This window comes from Sinocyclocheilus grahami, unplaced genomic scaffold, assembly GCF_001515645.1.
Source record: "Sinocyclocheilus grahami isolate Dianchi unplaced genomic scaffold, SAMN03320097.WGS_v1.1 scaffold141.1, whole genome shotgun sequence".
Lineage (NCBI taxonomy): Eukaryota > Metazoa > Chordata > Actinopteri > Cypriniformes > Cyprinidae > Sinocyclocheilus > Sinocyclocheilus grahami.
This window is the reverse complement of record NW_015505320.1, coordinates 196,206-212,648: the sequence shown is the minus strand read 5'-3', so window position 1 is coordinate 212,648 and position 16,443 is coordinate 196,206. Positions and strand designations below refer to the sequence as shown.

The 16,443-nt window shown below is 37.3% G+C and overlaps 1 protein-coding gene across 1 annotated transcript in view; it reads right to left on the bottom strand.

The window, feature by feature from the left end:
• Positions 1 to 1,057: 1,057 nt before the first annotated feature.
• Positions 1,058 to 16,443, bottom strand: part of LOC107591323 (serine/threonine-protein kinase PAK 2-like) — a 27,210-nt gene continuing 11,824 nt past the window's right edge. The window contains exons 3-16 of the mRNA XM_016280450.1: positions 9,796 to 9,913; positions 5,966 to 6,192; positions 5,020 to 5,123; positions 4,635 to 4,779; positions 4,439 to 4,557; positions 4,206 to 4,338; positions 4,014 to 4,077; positions 3,833 to 3,881; positions 3,207 to 3,319; positions 2,963 to 3,080; positions 2,779 to 2,878; positions 2,500 to 2,696; positions 2,012 to 2,149; positions 1,058 to 1,154 (exon numbers count right to left, since the gene is read on the bottom strand). Of these exons, the coding sequence (XP_016135936.1) occupies positions 1,068 to 1,154; positions 2,012 to 2,149; positions 2,500 to 2,696; positions 2,779 to 2,878; positions 2,963 to 3,080; positions 3,207 to 3,319; positions 3,833 to 3,881; positions 4,014 to 4,077; positions 4,206 to 4,338; positions 4,439 to 4,557; positions 4,635 to 4,779; positions 5,020 to 5,123; positions 5,966 to 6,146 (1,548 nt within the window). The 5' untranslated portion in view covers positions 6,147 to 6,192; positions 9,796 to 9,913 and the 3' untranslated portion in view covers positions 1,058 to 1,067. The remainder of the gene's footprint in view (positions 1,155 to 2,011; positions 2,150 to 2,499; positions 2,697 to 2,778; positions 2,879 to 2,962; positions 3,081 to 3,206; positions 3,320 to 3,832; positions 3,882 to 4,013; positions 4,078 to 4,205; positions 4,339 to 4,438; positions 4,558 to 4,634; positions 4,780 to 5,019; positions 5,124 to 5,965; positions 6,193 to 9,795; positions 9,914 to 16,443) is intronic.

Below are 16,443 nucleotides of genomic sequence, written 5' to 3'. Positions count from 1 at the left end.
CGCCCAGGTGGAGATGACTAGGGTCCTCAGGGCTGAATAGCAAAGGTCCTTTGCGGGACTAGAAGGGAGACTCTGCTGGAGTGATGGAGGTTCTCACAGGACTCGGTCGTGAGAAGGAATTTGGGTATTGGCACATAGTGACAAACGGCTAGCGGTTACTCTTCATTGCCTCTTTGGCAGCAAGTATAAGGGGAGTGAGGCTGGAAAGAGGCTTTGCCAGCTTCAGGAAGGGATGCTGCAAGAGACAGAAGGACATTTTACAGAAAATTAAATAGATTCACAGTCTATTCCAGAGGTTCCCAAACCTTTTTGTTCAGCAAAACCCCTTAGATGTAAAATATTAAGTACCCCCTATGAAATTAAGTTAATATTACAATAAATTAAGAACACATCCACATATTCACTGTTCTCTGGTGATGGTTGATAGTCACAAGATTTGCAAATAAACAAAATACATATATTTTTTACTGTCATTTTTTAAATGAAATGAATTTACATTATTATTTTAATGAAATATTAATAATTATTCATTTTAAATACAAAAATTAAGGCAAATGTACTTTAACTGTACTTCAAACTTTACTTCAAAGTAAAAAAAAAATGAAATAAAAAAAATTTGACAATTAGAAATCATTTTACACTACAAGTTGCAACTACTAATAATAAGGTGTGTGTCTTAAATTCTTCATTTTCAAATATCTAACCCTCAACGCATATAACATTCCAAACATCAAGATTTTATTTTGGCAGAATACTGTTGAAATGCTGTAAACGTTTGTCCACAAAAATGTTGGAAATTATGTGAATGTAAATAAAGAGAACCTAGTGCACATTGCATTCCCAAATGCACTCATCTAAATAGTGATTACCATTTTATTTTGATTAATCTTGCTGCCCTATTTATCCATTTTAATATTACATAAAATTATTATTAGTATTAATTATTCGCTTTTCATCACCTCACAAAGCCATTGCTAATTCCCTCACGAACCCCCGTTTGGGAAACCCTGACATATTCAGACAGAGATTTTTGAACTGACAAAACTCATTTACATAGTGACAAACGGCTAGCGGTTACTCTTCATTGCCTCTTTGGCAGCAAGTATAAGGGGAGTGAGGCTGGAAAGAGGCTTTGCCAGCTTCAGGAAGGGATGCTGCAAGAGACAGAAGGACATTTTACAGAAAATTAAATAGATTCACAGTCTATTCCAGAGGTTCCCAAACCTTTTTGTTCAGCAAAACCCCTTAGATGTAAAATATTTACTTTAAGTACCCCCTATGAAATTAAGTTAATATTACAATAAATTAAGAACACATCCACATATTCACTGTTCTGTGGTGATGGTTGATAGTCACAAGATTTGCAAATAAACAAAATACATATATTTTTTACTGTCATTTTTTAAATGAAATTAATTTACATTATTATTTTAATGAAATATTAATAATTATTCATTTTAAATACAAAAATTAAGGCAAATGTACTTTAACTGTACTTCAAACTTTACTTCAAAGTAAAAAAAAATGAAATAAAAAAAATTTGACAATTAGAAATCATTTTACACTACAAGTTGCAACTACTAATAATAAGGTGTGTGTCTTAAATTCTTCATTTTCAAATATCTAACCCTCAACGCATATAACATTCCAAACCTCAAGATTTTATTTTGGCAGAATACTGTTGAAATGCTGTAAACGTTTGTCCACAAAAATGTTGGAAATTATGTGAATGTAAATAAAGAGAACCTAGTGCACATTGCATTCTCAAATGCACTCATCTAAATAGTGATTACCATTTTATTTTGATTAATCTTGCTGCCCTATTTATCCATTTTAATATTACATAAAATTATTATTAGTATTAATTATTCGCTTTTCATCACCTCACAAAGCCATTGCTAATTCCCTCACGAACCCCCGTTTGGGAAACCCTGACATATTCAGACAGAGATTTTTGAACTGACAAAACTCATTTGTTGAGGCATTTTTGGAATTCAGTTTTGCTCCTTACCTGCAAGAGCTCTTTTCCTCCACCTCTCTTCTCCACATCCATCTCGAGGCAGCGGTTTAGGAAGTCTCTAAAAATGGGTGACAGCTTCTCTGGGTTCTGGAGCTCTGGGGTGCCATTAGTAGCAATGAGGTACAGCGCCTGGAGATGATCATCAAGCATTAATGCCATAAATCTTTTCTTTAAAGTTAAACAGATCACTTGAACCACCGTCATTAATTACAAAAAGACTTAACAAATGAATCCGTGACAGAGTCAGGAAAGGCTCACCCTCAGAGGATTCGGAAGTCTCTAAAAATGGGTGACAGCTTCTCTGGGTTCTGGAGCTCTGGGGTGCCATTAGTAGCGATGAGGTACAGCGCCTGGAGATGATCATCAAGCATTAATGCCATAAATCTTTTCTTTAAAGTTAAACAGATCACTTGAACCACCGTCATTAATTACAAAAAGACTTAACAAATGAATCCGTGACAGAGTCAGGAAAGGCTCACCCTCAGAGGATTTTCATTGAGATAAGGAGGTTCGCCCTCTACCATCTCAATGGCCATGATACCCAGGGACCATATGTCCACTTTGGGCCCGTAGGCTTTACGTGTGACCACTTCAGGGGCCATCCAGTAGGGTGTTCCTACCATGGTGCTTCTCTTACTTTGCTCAGGCGTGATTTGAGCACAGAACCCAAAATCAGCTGAAAAGAGAAGAGCAGACAATTCATTCAAACTGTTCTGATATAATGAAGCCAGGACTTGACAGTGGGATCATGGACTCACTTAGTTTAACAGATCCATCCATTCCTAATAGAACATTGTCACTTTTGATGTCTCGATGAATGACCTGGTTTAAATGCAGGAACTCTAGAGCTTGTAAACACTGTAGAGAAACCACAATGTTCAGGTGATGATGGGAAAAACAAATGGCTCTGAGGTCACAACTACTATGCCAGAAATACTGTACCTCTCTGCAGACAGCAGCGATTTGTGCCTCATCCATGCAGGTTTCTGTAACCACATCAGTCAGAGAGCCTCCAGCAAGATACTCCATTACCACAAAGAGCTCATCTCCTACCAAGAAGCTGCACATACAAAACAAAAACAAAAAAATCCAAGGTAGATGTTACAGTAGAAGGCTGAAAACATTATGGGATACAATGCACAAAATAATCAAGTTTAAATAGCTTTAAGGGATGTAAAGTACCTACCTGTCTACGTAGTTGACAATGTTTGGGTTCTTCAGCTCCTTCATCACCAGGATCTCATTGATGATCAGCTCCTTCTTGGGCTGCTTCTGTAGGTTAATCTGCTTGATAGCTACCTATAGAAACACATCACTGTCAGTTAGCTTAGCCTATGTCAACTGTGAAAAGACTAAATGAAACTCAAACAATTAAATTATGGCAGTCCATTTAATGTTAATTTAGTGTAATTAAAAGCTTGGGGTCTGTAATATTTCTTTTTAAATTCGTCTCTTATGCTCAGCGAGGCTGAATTTATTTGATCAAAAATACAGCACAAACAGTAATATGTGGTGCTCAAGAAACATTTCAAAATTCAGTTTTAATATATTTTAAAATGTGTCACATGATTTGCTGATGTGGTGCTCAAGAAACATTTTTTCATGTAAAAAACGGTTGTGTTGCTAGAAATGTGCATTTATTTGAAATAGAAATCCTATGAATGTCTTTACTATCATTTTTTATTTATTGCACGAACAGTAGTGTACATCAAGCAATTGTCTCAGACCCATAGGTTAATTACATTTTTATTCAAGGATTTTTCTCAGGAAACATTGATTAAAATTAGATTAAGAACCGAATAGAGAAAATACCTCTTGGCCAGTAGCAACATCAATGGCTGTATACACCGTACCAGAAGCACTGTAAAAAGACAATATTCAATTGAAGCAATCTTAGATTATAGTTAATATAAATTCAGCTACTGGCTAACTGTTTTTGTGATACTGACTGACATATTGAAAAAAATAACCAAGAATCATAGAATATATTTACCCTTGTCCAATTTTTTCATATCTTGTGTATTTTTTCTTGGGATCTCCAATACTGACAATAGTTCCTGAGATCAATCACCACAACACAGTTAGGATTCTGTCATACAGAATCACTTTCACATGCTGCAGTGCATATAATAATAGTATTGTTATAGTGAGCATCTCTAATGTTGAGTAACCACAAAAGACTTACTAAGTTTCTCCATAATCTCCTCATCTGTCATCTTGCCCTTGCCCTTCTTCTGTTTATCTGCAGCTTTGCAACCATCTGTGTCTGCAATGGCAGCAGGTGCCGGAATAGGATCGATGACAGAACGAGTGTATACCTATCCAGACAACAAAGACACCAACAATATGGTGTTCACTCAAAAAATTAAGTAATATACCTATTTGACATGATATATATGACAAGAGATCTTCACTCACAGATATGGTATGCTGTGGACGTGGTGCTACAACAGGGGGCGGGGCTTCATCGTCATCATCATCAGGATCCTTGACTGGTGATTGATCTGAGCCTTTTTTTGCTGGTGGTGCGTCTTTATCTGAAATCAAGAGGAGGAACATAGACATTAGAGGATGAATTCAAATACAGTTGCAGTATGTATATGTACCCATTTACCTGTAAAACTGAGGTATTTCTGCCTGCTGTTGCCTGTGGAGTCGTAGAATTTGAGCACATCCAGCACAGCCTGAGGGTTTTTCTTCTGCTCAGATTTCGTGATGTTGGAGGTCTGCAGCAGCCGAGCCCACTGCTCTGGCATGCCCTGAGACACAGATAAAGATAGAGAAATGGGAATGAAAATAAGAAAGTGAGTTAGGGCCCATCTGATCATTTGATTAATTAAACTTCAGCAAATTAAATTAGTGCACTATGACAGACAGGAGACAAATGGTCACAGAAATCAATCTCGGCAATTCTTTCTAGCATCTGATGGATTAGGACAGATCAGGGGCAGCATGGGTAAATTGCACCAGAGGAAAGTAGGAAAGTATGTCTAACTCACAGTGAACTCCCCCGTGACAGAATCGAAGCCCACGTGTATGGTGTGCTCGAAGTCAGAAGGATTGGAAATCTCCGGACGCTCCTTATCCTTGTCTTTTTTTCTTCCTTCAACAGAAAGAAGGATTGTGGTTACATGCTTCTGGTCACTGGCAAAATGACAGATTCCAGTGGACAATTTTACAATCAATGATCCCAAGTCTGAGATGAGCCTCTGTGTCCAAAAATGTGATCAATTACAGCATACTACAGAAGGGTCACAAGGAATGTGTTGAGTTCAATACAAGTTGAGCCTTATTGTCACCATTTGTGGTATTGTGTGGCAAAAAAAAAGCAAAAATCTGGGTTATAGTAAGTCATAAACAATGAATGTAAACAGGACAACTCAAATGTTGAAAAAACTATTTAAATTGAACATCACGTTTTTTTTTTTTTTATATTGAAGAACAAATGATTTTTTGCTAGGTTCTGTTTTTTTAGGGACATTAATTGATTATAAAGTGAATCAAATGAAATATTAAGGCAATATTTAATCAAATTAATCGCATTAATATTTTTAACAAAAAATTAGCCCCTAAAATCTTTATAATTGGGAATTTACATACAAAAACTACTCATTTTTAACTAAAAAGCTACATTGAAACCTATAAAGCTAAACTGAAACCTCATGACTTGCATATGGTTAAACCTTCTGACAGAGAAAAATGAATACACATGATGTTGTTAACAAATTACAAGTTCATCTGCTTAAAACCACAATCATACTTCAAAAACTTGCAGCTCAAATAACAATATAATCAAGAAATACATAATTTAAGTTAAAATGTTTGTGCCTTAAAGAAAACCTAATTTGAGTCAAAAGTATTTTTCTGTGGTATTCAACACAAATGCTGTTTTGTATTGTCCCAAAATACTGATTTGAATGCACCCCCTGGGTCCTCCGGTCTTACCTTTCTCTGCTGAGAAGATGGATATGATCTTGTTGCGTGGTTTGTCCCTCTTCTCCTCTGGGACGGAGGGGAGGGGTTTAGAACTGGGGTTTGTTGACATACTGTCCTTGATGCTAAAGTTGCTGCTCATTCTGACTGGGGGGGCAGGGGGTTTGTCCTCCAGCTCACCGTTGTCAGACATGACAGGGAAACACACTCAGAAGGGTAATAGGGTTTCAGAGATCAACCTGCAGAGGGCGGCAGAGAAACAAACAACTTAGCTGATAAATTAATTGCTGCACTAAAGACAATTAAGATGATGACAGATAGCAGGCCATTTTAGCAAGAGACTTTATCAGGGCATATCAGATCCATCACTAGAAGAATACAAGCAAAATAAACAAGGTTATTCATCCACTAATGCGTTGTTTGAAATGCCCATAATAACAATGTAACTATTTCAGTAAAATCTCAGAGGAGCAATTTCAGAATTTTATTGTACAGACCTTTTATGAAAGCTTTCCAACCACCACAACAGCCACGCCAAGAGTCTGCTAAAACAGTGCAAAACTTACTAACCGCTAGCCAACAGCTGCTACTGTGCTACAAAACAGCCAGTCAACAAGTTAGCATGGACAGAGAGACTCTGTCTCATGTTCTGCTAGCTGCCAACTCTTTTTTGAGATACGCCAACAATGTCCACCCCTGTGCAAAAGCAACTGATACTTTTTGGAGTATTCACTGCCTATCTGTAACATAGAAAGCTGTCAGTTAGCTTAGCATTGCAGTCCTCTGAGAGTAACCGTTCTAGCAGGTCATCAATTCAACTGAAAGTGCTGAGGTTTTCAGGTCAGAGTGCAAGTCTGCACAACAGGATGTCTTGCTAAAGATGTCTGTATGACATCAGCACACTTAGAGCTTTGCTACCTTGCTTTCTAGCGGCTATGATGGCATTTGAACCAAAATAGAACCTAATACGTAACTGATTTGATGCACTCTATATAGGCAGCAACTACAAAAAGACCTCTCCTCATGTGAGATATTTAATAAGCTCGACACATAAAAATACAAGGCACATGGAAACAATTGATACTTTTCAGTTCTGAATGACATGTATATATATATATTTCTCTGTACATTTTTCTTGGATAAGAAAATGGACTATGGGATTACCCTCTTTGTAACAGGTACATGCAATGCTGATTAGATCTTCAGTGGAGCCACAAAACGGTTCTTAGGGAAAATTTGAGAGTATTTTTTTTTGTTATTGTTATGTATTTTAAGAGCTGTCATATTTTACTGTAAAACGGCACTGGAACAATATTAAACTGAAAATGCTATACTAGTATATCTGAATGGAATTGCAAATTATTCTCTTAGTAATTAAACTAAATTTCAGCAACGCAAACGTGCAGTTTTGGCCAATACAGTTTTGAAGGGCCAAAAGATTTTTCAATAATGTGTTTTGAATACACAGAGCGCAGATAAGCTACAACAGGTAAACATGTCAACAATGTGGACACATTTCACCATGAGCAAAAATTATTAGGGATGCACGATATATCGGCCACCATATCGGTATCGGCCGATAAATGCTAATTTTTTCTGTTATCGGTATCGGCCCGATAAGAAAATTTGGCCGATATCTTAAAGCCGATAAATAATGCATTATTTCCTTCAGAGACACTTCAGATGCGTGCTGTTCGTTTGCAGCCTTTTGTGCAATTGTACGTTGTAATATTGTGTTTATTTGATGTATATCTGATTTATCTCATATAGAATGCGTTTGGTTAAGTTAAAAGAGCGCTTCAGTTTACCGGTGATCATCTTTAGCTCAGCACACGCAGCTCAAACAGCAGTGCACAACATTAATAACTATGATTGGGAATGTCGTGTATATAACATTCTAATGAGAACATTATTATAATAAAACGTTGTGAATTCTTTGGGTTTAGTTGCCGTGTTTCAGCGCGTTGATATGGGAAGAGCGCATCCACAACAGGATCACACATTCTGACTATAGCACGCAATAACTGCATCATTTTGTACATATATAAGTTGTAATATTATGTTTATGTTGTATTAATATTAATCTCAGGATGCATTTCCTTGAGTTAAATAAGCTGCCAGCAAAACGCTTCAGTTTACCATGTTCATTCAGCTCTTCAGCTTCAGCACGTGCAGCTCAAACAGCTGCTATTTAAAACTGGTATTAATTTGTTACTTTTTCAAAATCATTGATACATTATTAATAATAACAACCACTTGTATTTTTCTATTATTATTTTCATCAGCAATATGGTTTAGTAATTAAAATCATTTAATTATTGTCTGTGCAGAGGCTATTCCGTTTTATTGATCTATGGTGCATTCATTTTGATTCTTTACACGTGTAATGATGTCCAATGACTTGTTTGCATTATTTATGCATTATTTTATTTATTTGTAAGACTTTTTTATGACTAAATTTGGTAATGGGAGAGTAAAATTATTTTTAAAACATACACCGTTCAAACTAGGCTGCTTATGTTTAAGTGTTTGGGATGTGGTTTTTAATGAGGAGACCTTTTTTGTAATCAGGCTCTCAAAGTATATAAAAAAATTGGATATAGATTTATCGGCCAACATATCGTTTATCGGCTTTCAAAAATAAAGAATTATCGGTATCGGCCAAAATTTTCATATCGGTGCATCCCTAAAAATTATGATAGAACAGCAACAAGAAATTGACCACAACTGGTTCATCATGAGGTCCTCAACAGCATATGTAGTTCAATTACCGAAACTTTATTTCGGTTTTGGCTAAAAACTATTTACTGCTTGTTTGTTGGAAGCACATTTATAATGCTTTAAAATTCTATCTAAAATGTCTTTTTTTTGTTGATTTTGGAATATAGGTGAATTTAACAATGTGTCCTCAATCTTTTTCTTTTCAAATTTCTACTAGTAAGAAAAATACATTTATTCAGTAGCTTAATAGAAAACCTTATCAGGTGCATGTGGCCTAAGATGGTACAAAGGTGTTTTCGCCAACAGTCTATCAAGTCTGGTTAGAAATCAGTGCCATCATGCGGCTGTCTGCATCCTCTGTCTCCGCCCATCATTAACATGTCCAAATAAGGTGAAATCCTGTCTTAACTTCAACTTCAGCAAATCATGTGCAACTCAACCTCGACGTGACCACAATCTCTTCCTGTTTTACAGCACAGTTCAACTGTGCATTGTATTCAAACAACAAAGATGTGATGCAAAGGTGATGCAACATTAAATATTTAGCCTAGTTTAATTGTGCCTTTCACTACATGATTTAACTTCTATAACAGAGACAAATAAATCCAGAAGAAGTGCTTTCATCATGAAAGCTTAAAAAGATCCTTAAAAAGACAAGAAAGTCATGTTTTACCAGAGCTATAACAAAGATATTTCTGAAGAGTTGAGAAACGATCAATAAAAGATTAACTATTGCACAAGTCTTGCATGATCTTAGACTAACACTCGTGAGCCAGTTCCTGTTTCCCTATAGAGAAAAAAACATGGGCAGAATAAAGATCAGAGGACTTGCTGCAAGAACATTCTCAGAAGCTAGTCTGGTTAGGAAACAGAAATAAAACTCCAATACACATCACATGCAATCCAATGAAAAAACCTACACAAAAAAAACACTTGTATCTTCTTTCATTAAGTAGTATAAATGTATAAATGAATACAATTAATTTCTTTTGAAGCACAATCAGTTTAAACAGCTTTTTCCAGCCACCACCACTTACACTTCAGCTTGTAAAAAGGCACACAGTCAACACTAAAGAAATCAAGGAAAAAGGATGCCAGTACCACCACTAACGCCACCTCACCCTGAAGAACCCTGATGGAAGATCCAGTTAAGGTCCCTGGCCCAGATCTGCCACACTCCTGGGACATTGAGGGTCTTCGCTATGGTGTGTACACAGTCTCTTTCTCCCTGTGCTTCCACTGAAGAGAGCCGAGATAAAGGCGTGTTGATACAGGCATACTTCATTCCACAGCAGGATAAAAAGCTGCGAGTGCAGTCATGCCTCAGTGCTGCGCATTGCTATAGTGATGTACCAGCCCTCAGGCTTGATGTAAGGCCCTACAGCGGAGGAGACATTAGACTGGACATACCTTTACACATCACTGACTCTCGCTCTGAGGAACCACCACCGTTACACAACAAATCGCACTACTAGGAATGAATCAGGATTATGGGAGGTGTTTTAAGAGCTTGATTAGAGAGCACTTTCACCCCTACAAATCTATAAAAGAGGATTTGAAAATAAACTCTTGTTTAAAGCATGGTTTCATTCAGTATTGAATACCACTACACAGACTGCCGGATCACAGATTTCAGTAAAAAAACTATTTTTTTGAGGAATGTTATTTGGGATCATCAAGTCTTAACTTGCTTTTCCGTAATGACAGTGATTTGGAGAGGTGTGGCTCTCCAGCACATGGGGTTTTATAGGCCCAAACACACTTCTGCATGGTCCATTTCATGAGTTTTTTCCACTCACAGCCAGTGTTTCAGGTTTCCCCTTTAGAAACTGTTAGTCTAGCGCAGGGGTTTTCAAAGTCTAAGACAGTGGGCCTCCCTTTTGACACAACTTCCCCAATGGCGCCCCCCCCCCCCCCCCAACACACACACACAAAGATAAACACAGAACAATGTCAGACTGTTAACTCACTTTTATCATTATTTGTGATAACATGAAAAGTGCAGTTATTTTCAGCGTAATAACAAGTTAATATAACGTTTTTAAAACTAAGAATAATGAAACAAAAACAATGATGGTTCGATATGAAAAGAACAGAATTTTTTGTAGCAATTTAAATTTGTAAGAGCTGTCCATCCCAGTCAAAACAGTCAGATGATCTGTAACAGAGAGTGGGGAAAGGACTTTAAACATGCCAAAATTGAAATCTCTCTACTATTGATTAATATGCTTACATAATTATATCCCTACCTTAGTGAGCGGTATGCATTTGTTTCCTCGCTGTGCAGAGAAGACTAATTCGTGGTGACGTCAGAAACAGACGAAGGTCATCCTCCACTTGAAGACGTGAACGATATTTGTTCTTGATGAATGTCATAGCAGAAAATCCTGATTAGCACAAATACGTTGAAACGAATGGTAAAAGTTTCCTCAGTGCTCTTTGTGTGAGTTCAGGAAATTGATTTTGAACAGAGAGCCAGAAATGTCCAATGGAAGAGAGTGTAATCATTTGCTCCAGTTCATGATTACTAGTCAGATCAATCAAAGCCTCTTCGTCTTGTATAGACAGTGCGTCACTTTCTGCTGGCTTGAACTTGAATGGATTGCGAATCCACTCATCCTGGATTGTCTCGTTGGAAAAATAGTGTGTGAATTGCTGACACAGACCCCTTAGGTGTTCAGCGACCAAAGGCTGAATAGGAACCACTGTCGGCCCTGCCTCTTGCATGAAGTCAGCCAGCATAGGGAACATGTCCACGCATCCTTTCTCCACACGAGTGGCCCATAGATCCAGCTTTCTCCGGAACGAGGACACTTGCTCAAATGCCGAAAACACATCGCAGTCTCTGCCCTGCAATGATGTATTAAGCGTGTTGAGGCGTTCAAATATATCCGACAAATAAGCTAACCTTGCGATCCAGCTCGAATAACTCATGTGCTGCGCCAGTGGGGATTTAACATTAGACAGAAAAAGTAGTACTTCCTTACACAAATCAAGAAGTCGTGATAGAACTCTGCCCCGAGACAGCCAGCGAACTTCGGTGTGCAGAAGCAGCTGTTTGTAATGCGCTCCCAATTCATCGCATAAAATGTGGAAAAGACGAGCATTTAGAGGTCGTGCTTTTATCAGGTTGACAATTTTCACAGCTTCGTCGAGGACACTCCGAAGATCATTTGGCTTCTTCTTGGCAGCTAAAGCTTGTCTATGAATTGTGCAGTGGGTCCACACGGCTCTCGGAGCTACCTCTTTAACCCTCGATATGAGACCACTGTGGCGGCCCGTCATTGATTTTGCCCCATCACTGCATATGCCACAGCAGCGTTCCCAGTCTATATCGTTCTTTCTCACAAATTCGTTCAATTTGTTGAAAATGTGTTCACCTGTTGTGTGGGTGGGCAAAGGACTACTAAATAGAAACTCTTCTTGAATGTCCATGTTTTTCACGTACTGCACATATGTTAACAGCTGGCCACATCGGTGGATTTGTCGATCTGGAGTGCAAAAAATGGGCTGTGTCTGACGCTGTCTAAAACTTGCTTCATATCGTCTTCTTTTGGGTTTAAGCCCTAAAGTTGAAGGCTTTGAATCGGGGGCTCTCAGAAACCGCTCCATTGTATTATTAGGCATATACATTTTGGCGGGCTTGTCAAACAGCAGCGAATTCACAGCTACGGCCTTCTGGGTGAAAAATGTTTCTCATATTTTTGACTTATTTTTTTAGTATCGTTTAAATAAAAAAAATGTATATATATAATAAAAAATACATATAATAATTTAACTCAATAATTATATTTTTAATTTATTATAATTTCCCCGCGCCTCCCCTGACATGCTCTGGCGCCCCCTGGGGAGGCGCGCCCCACACTTTGAAAACCCCTGGTCTAGCTCAGTGTTTCTCAACCCTGGTCCTGGGCGCCCCCCAACACTGCACATTTTGTATGTCTCCCTTATCTGACACACCCATTTCAGGTCCTGGAGTGTCTTCTAATGAGCTCATGAGTTGAATCAGGTGTGTTTTGATTAGGGAGACACACAAAATGTGCAGTGTTGGGGGGGCGCCCAGGACCAGGGTTGAGAAACACTGGTCTAGTACTATCATGAATCTTACAGCCTCAAGCTACTGATTGCACAACTATTTCTGTGAAGCCATGGATAACGTGATTCAGGACTCCAAGGAAAAAAGGAAAACATTTAGGATCAAATTAGCCAAATTATTTATTTTGTACATAAATTACAGAATAATTTGATAAAGAGTGAGCCTTGTTCAGAAATGACTGAGCTCAGTTTTAAAATGTTCCAAGAATCTTTTTCACTAAGAACTGGTTTGTAAAAACCATTTGTCTGTGAATCAGACATCAAGGCCTGTGATGAGTTCACTGTTGCATGCAAGAAAAACTGGCATGCACTCTGAAGATGTACTTAACCAATGAGTCACATGACAAAATGGATACACAAAGTTTGAGTTTTCCACAAAAGTCAAAAGTTGATCAGATTTTAAATTGTCACAAATAATTTTTTAGCATATCTGTGACCATTTCAGTTGTAATTTCTAGAGCCCTGCTGAGGACCACTTATTCTTCTGTCAATCAACCATTGTTCTTATACTTTGCTGATAATGTGAGGATAGGCCGGAGTGATAAAACGGTATCGTTATTTATCGACGGTACACCTTCTTCGATAACGATATAAAAAATGTTCGATATAGCACACGATATAGGCACGTCCTATGAGTGGCACAGACAGCACACACAAACACATGCTGAATTGAGTGCTGTGCCTGCCTGTGATGAGGAGATTGTGAATAAAGAATGAATATTAGTCGAATTTAAAATAAACATTTGCATTTGAATGTTAGGTGTGAGTCAGGGAGCATCATCAAAGGCGCACGAGATGCGGTAATAATGATGTAAGTGATGTTGCTGCATTTTAATGGTTTGTTAGTCTCTAGAACAGTGGTTCCCAACCCTGGTCCTGGAGGCACCCCATCACTACACATTTTGCATGTCTCCTTTCTCTGACACACCAATTTCAGATCTTGAAGTCTCTACTAATGAGCTGATGATCTGAATCAAGTGTGTTTGATTAAGGAGACATGCAAAACATGCAGTGTTGGGGTGACTCCAGGACCAGGGTTGGGAACCCCTGCTCTAGAACACAAGACACGCCGCTGCTGCGTTATTCATTCTAAATATTAAAGAAACACAGAAGCTCAATGCGGAGAAGATCTTGATTAGGTTAAAACCGAAACCAAGCCATTCACACAGAACGCAACATTTTTAAGACAGACAGCTGCACTTGCGTCTCGTACAAGAGATGTATAGAAAGCCATGCAAAGTTAAAACAGTTTAAACTTAGAAAACACGTCACGAATTTGTGGAGGTTTATTCCTTTTCACTGCGTCTCATATGTTTTTAAATGCAATCTGTGTGAATGGCGCTTCGGCTCTTAAGCAATGCATAAATACATGATGCTGTTTTGTTCATAATGCAATTTACGAAATTATATTAGATTTTTATAAGTTAATTTAGACGTAATGCACGTTTTTTTTTTATAGAGTTACTTCCTTTCGTTGACAATTTAAATGCGCTGCATTATTTTACTCATTGCGCCCTCCTGTGGCCTCGGGAGACAAGACAAAAGTTTCCTTAATACCTAATTAATCTGCATATAAAACTTTAGAAATTAGATATTTAATTTTTATTTTGTGTTTGATTGTTAAAACAAAAAAATATTTGTTGTTTGTCTCAATAAATTGGGATAATTTAAAAATACAGTGGTTAAATTTATAATTTTTTTCTATTGCTCTTTGTTTTAAAAAAGGTTATAAAAAATTTCAATAATTATCGATACTGAACAATATGAAACATTATATCGTTGATACATTTTTTTAGCTATATCTCCCAGCCCTATGCGAGGATGTAAAACAGGGTTCCTCAAACCAGTTCCCTGCTAATTTTAGCTCCAGCCCAAACACACATGAGCAAACTAATCAAGGTCTTCAGGATCACTAGAAAATCGAAGGTTGACCAAGATTTGAGTTAAACTCTGCAGGGCAGCAGCCCTCCAAGACCAGGTGTGAAGAACCCTGCTTTAAAAGAAGATAACTATATGGTAGGGCTGGGCAATATGGCCAAAAAATTATGCTAACATTTTTCATAGTCAATAGCAAAATTTATCACAAATTTCAAATCTTTTATTACTTAATTTTTATATGGTAAAATGTAACTATTATTTTGACTGAGTTTTATTAAAATTAATTGCTGGTCTTTCATAGTAGTAGGGGTGTAACGATTCACTCGTTTTATCGATGCATCGATTACAAACTCTGACGATGCATATGCATCGATCTTGAAACATGATTTTTGAATCGTGAATCGCCGATTTCAGACAGTAATCGATTTAAAACGCTAAGAATCAAATGAATCGCGATTTCTATAGCGATTCAATGCTTTCAAAATAGATACACATTAAATTACTACAAGTACGAATGAATGGAGACATTGAACAGTGTTCGTACCCTCGCAGCTCTCCTTCACGCGCTCCACTATTCACCGCCTGAGACTGTCACAGGATTGCGCTCGCACTCCGTTCGTCTCACGGACACATTTTTTGAGCTGATGTGTGATCTCATTTCTTCTTAGGACTCGTGGCCAGTAATGCTAAAGTGAAGTAGTTTTACTTTTCTGTAGTTTTTCAATGGCCCTCGGTCATACCGACGACATTACCCGAGCAGTCAAAGGCTGCGCATTTATTGCATGGACAGAGCAAAAATGTACGTGTCTAAATCATACACACTGTTCCATTGAATGATAAATGTGTTTTAACAATGTCGTTGAACCGAATGCACGAAGGAAACTTAAAATAACCACAGCATTAACAACAACCTTGAAATAAGAGCGTGAGGTTTATCTGATAATCAGATGCATGAAAGTAGCATTAAAGAGACATTAGGTGCGTTTTCTTTGAGAATCATCATTCGCCGATGGAGAGGAAAAGTGAAATACTATAGCATTTTATTTTATGAAAATGAGATACAGAAGTTTTCGCACTGAAAGAGAAGTGATCTCGTGCTCATAGAACTTAAGACGTGCCAGGCTATATCTGCAGCTAATCTTAATAAAAAGCAGAATGAACTGATGAAACGTTAAGCCAATAAACCCAATAAATAAATAACATTTATGAATGATGCAGTGCTAATTGACAATTTATTACAGTACAGAAACGATCAAGTATATTTTCTACCTTATTCTGTGCAGAAAATTGAAATGTTTGTAGTATATAAAACAATCATTAAATTGCCATTAGGAAAAAAATATCGATTACAAATGATTGATTATTGTCCAGCAGTGTATTTGATTTCTTATAGCAAATTCAAAGTAATAGATAAGAAAATAATTCCTTGTAAAAAAAAAAAAAATTATAATAATAATACATACATACTGTACATAAAATTATTGTATTTGACATTTCTATCACTTCTGAAATGATGGCTACGCCCCTGGCGTGACAAAATGTTAGCCTATACATAATACTTTTGAAGCTCTTTTTAAAAATCGTGACTTACATCATTTTTTACATACGCCATGTCATGCCATAGCATCATTAAACTAGCATCTAACAATGGACAAAAGTGTTTTTTCTCTAACCCATGGTTCTCTAATCATAAAGGCTGCTGTGTAATTTGCCCCCAGACTAAGAATTTAAAGAATTTAGGGGAAACATTTAAATAATCCTGTGAATGCACTTAAAGAATGCAGAATCGAATCGAA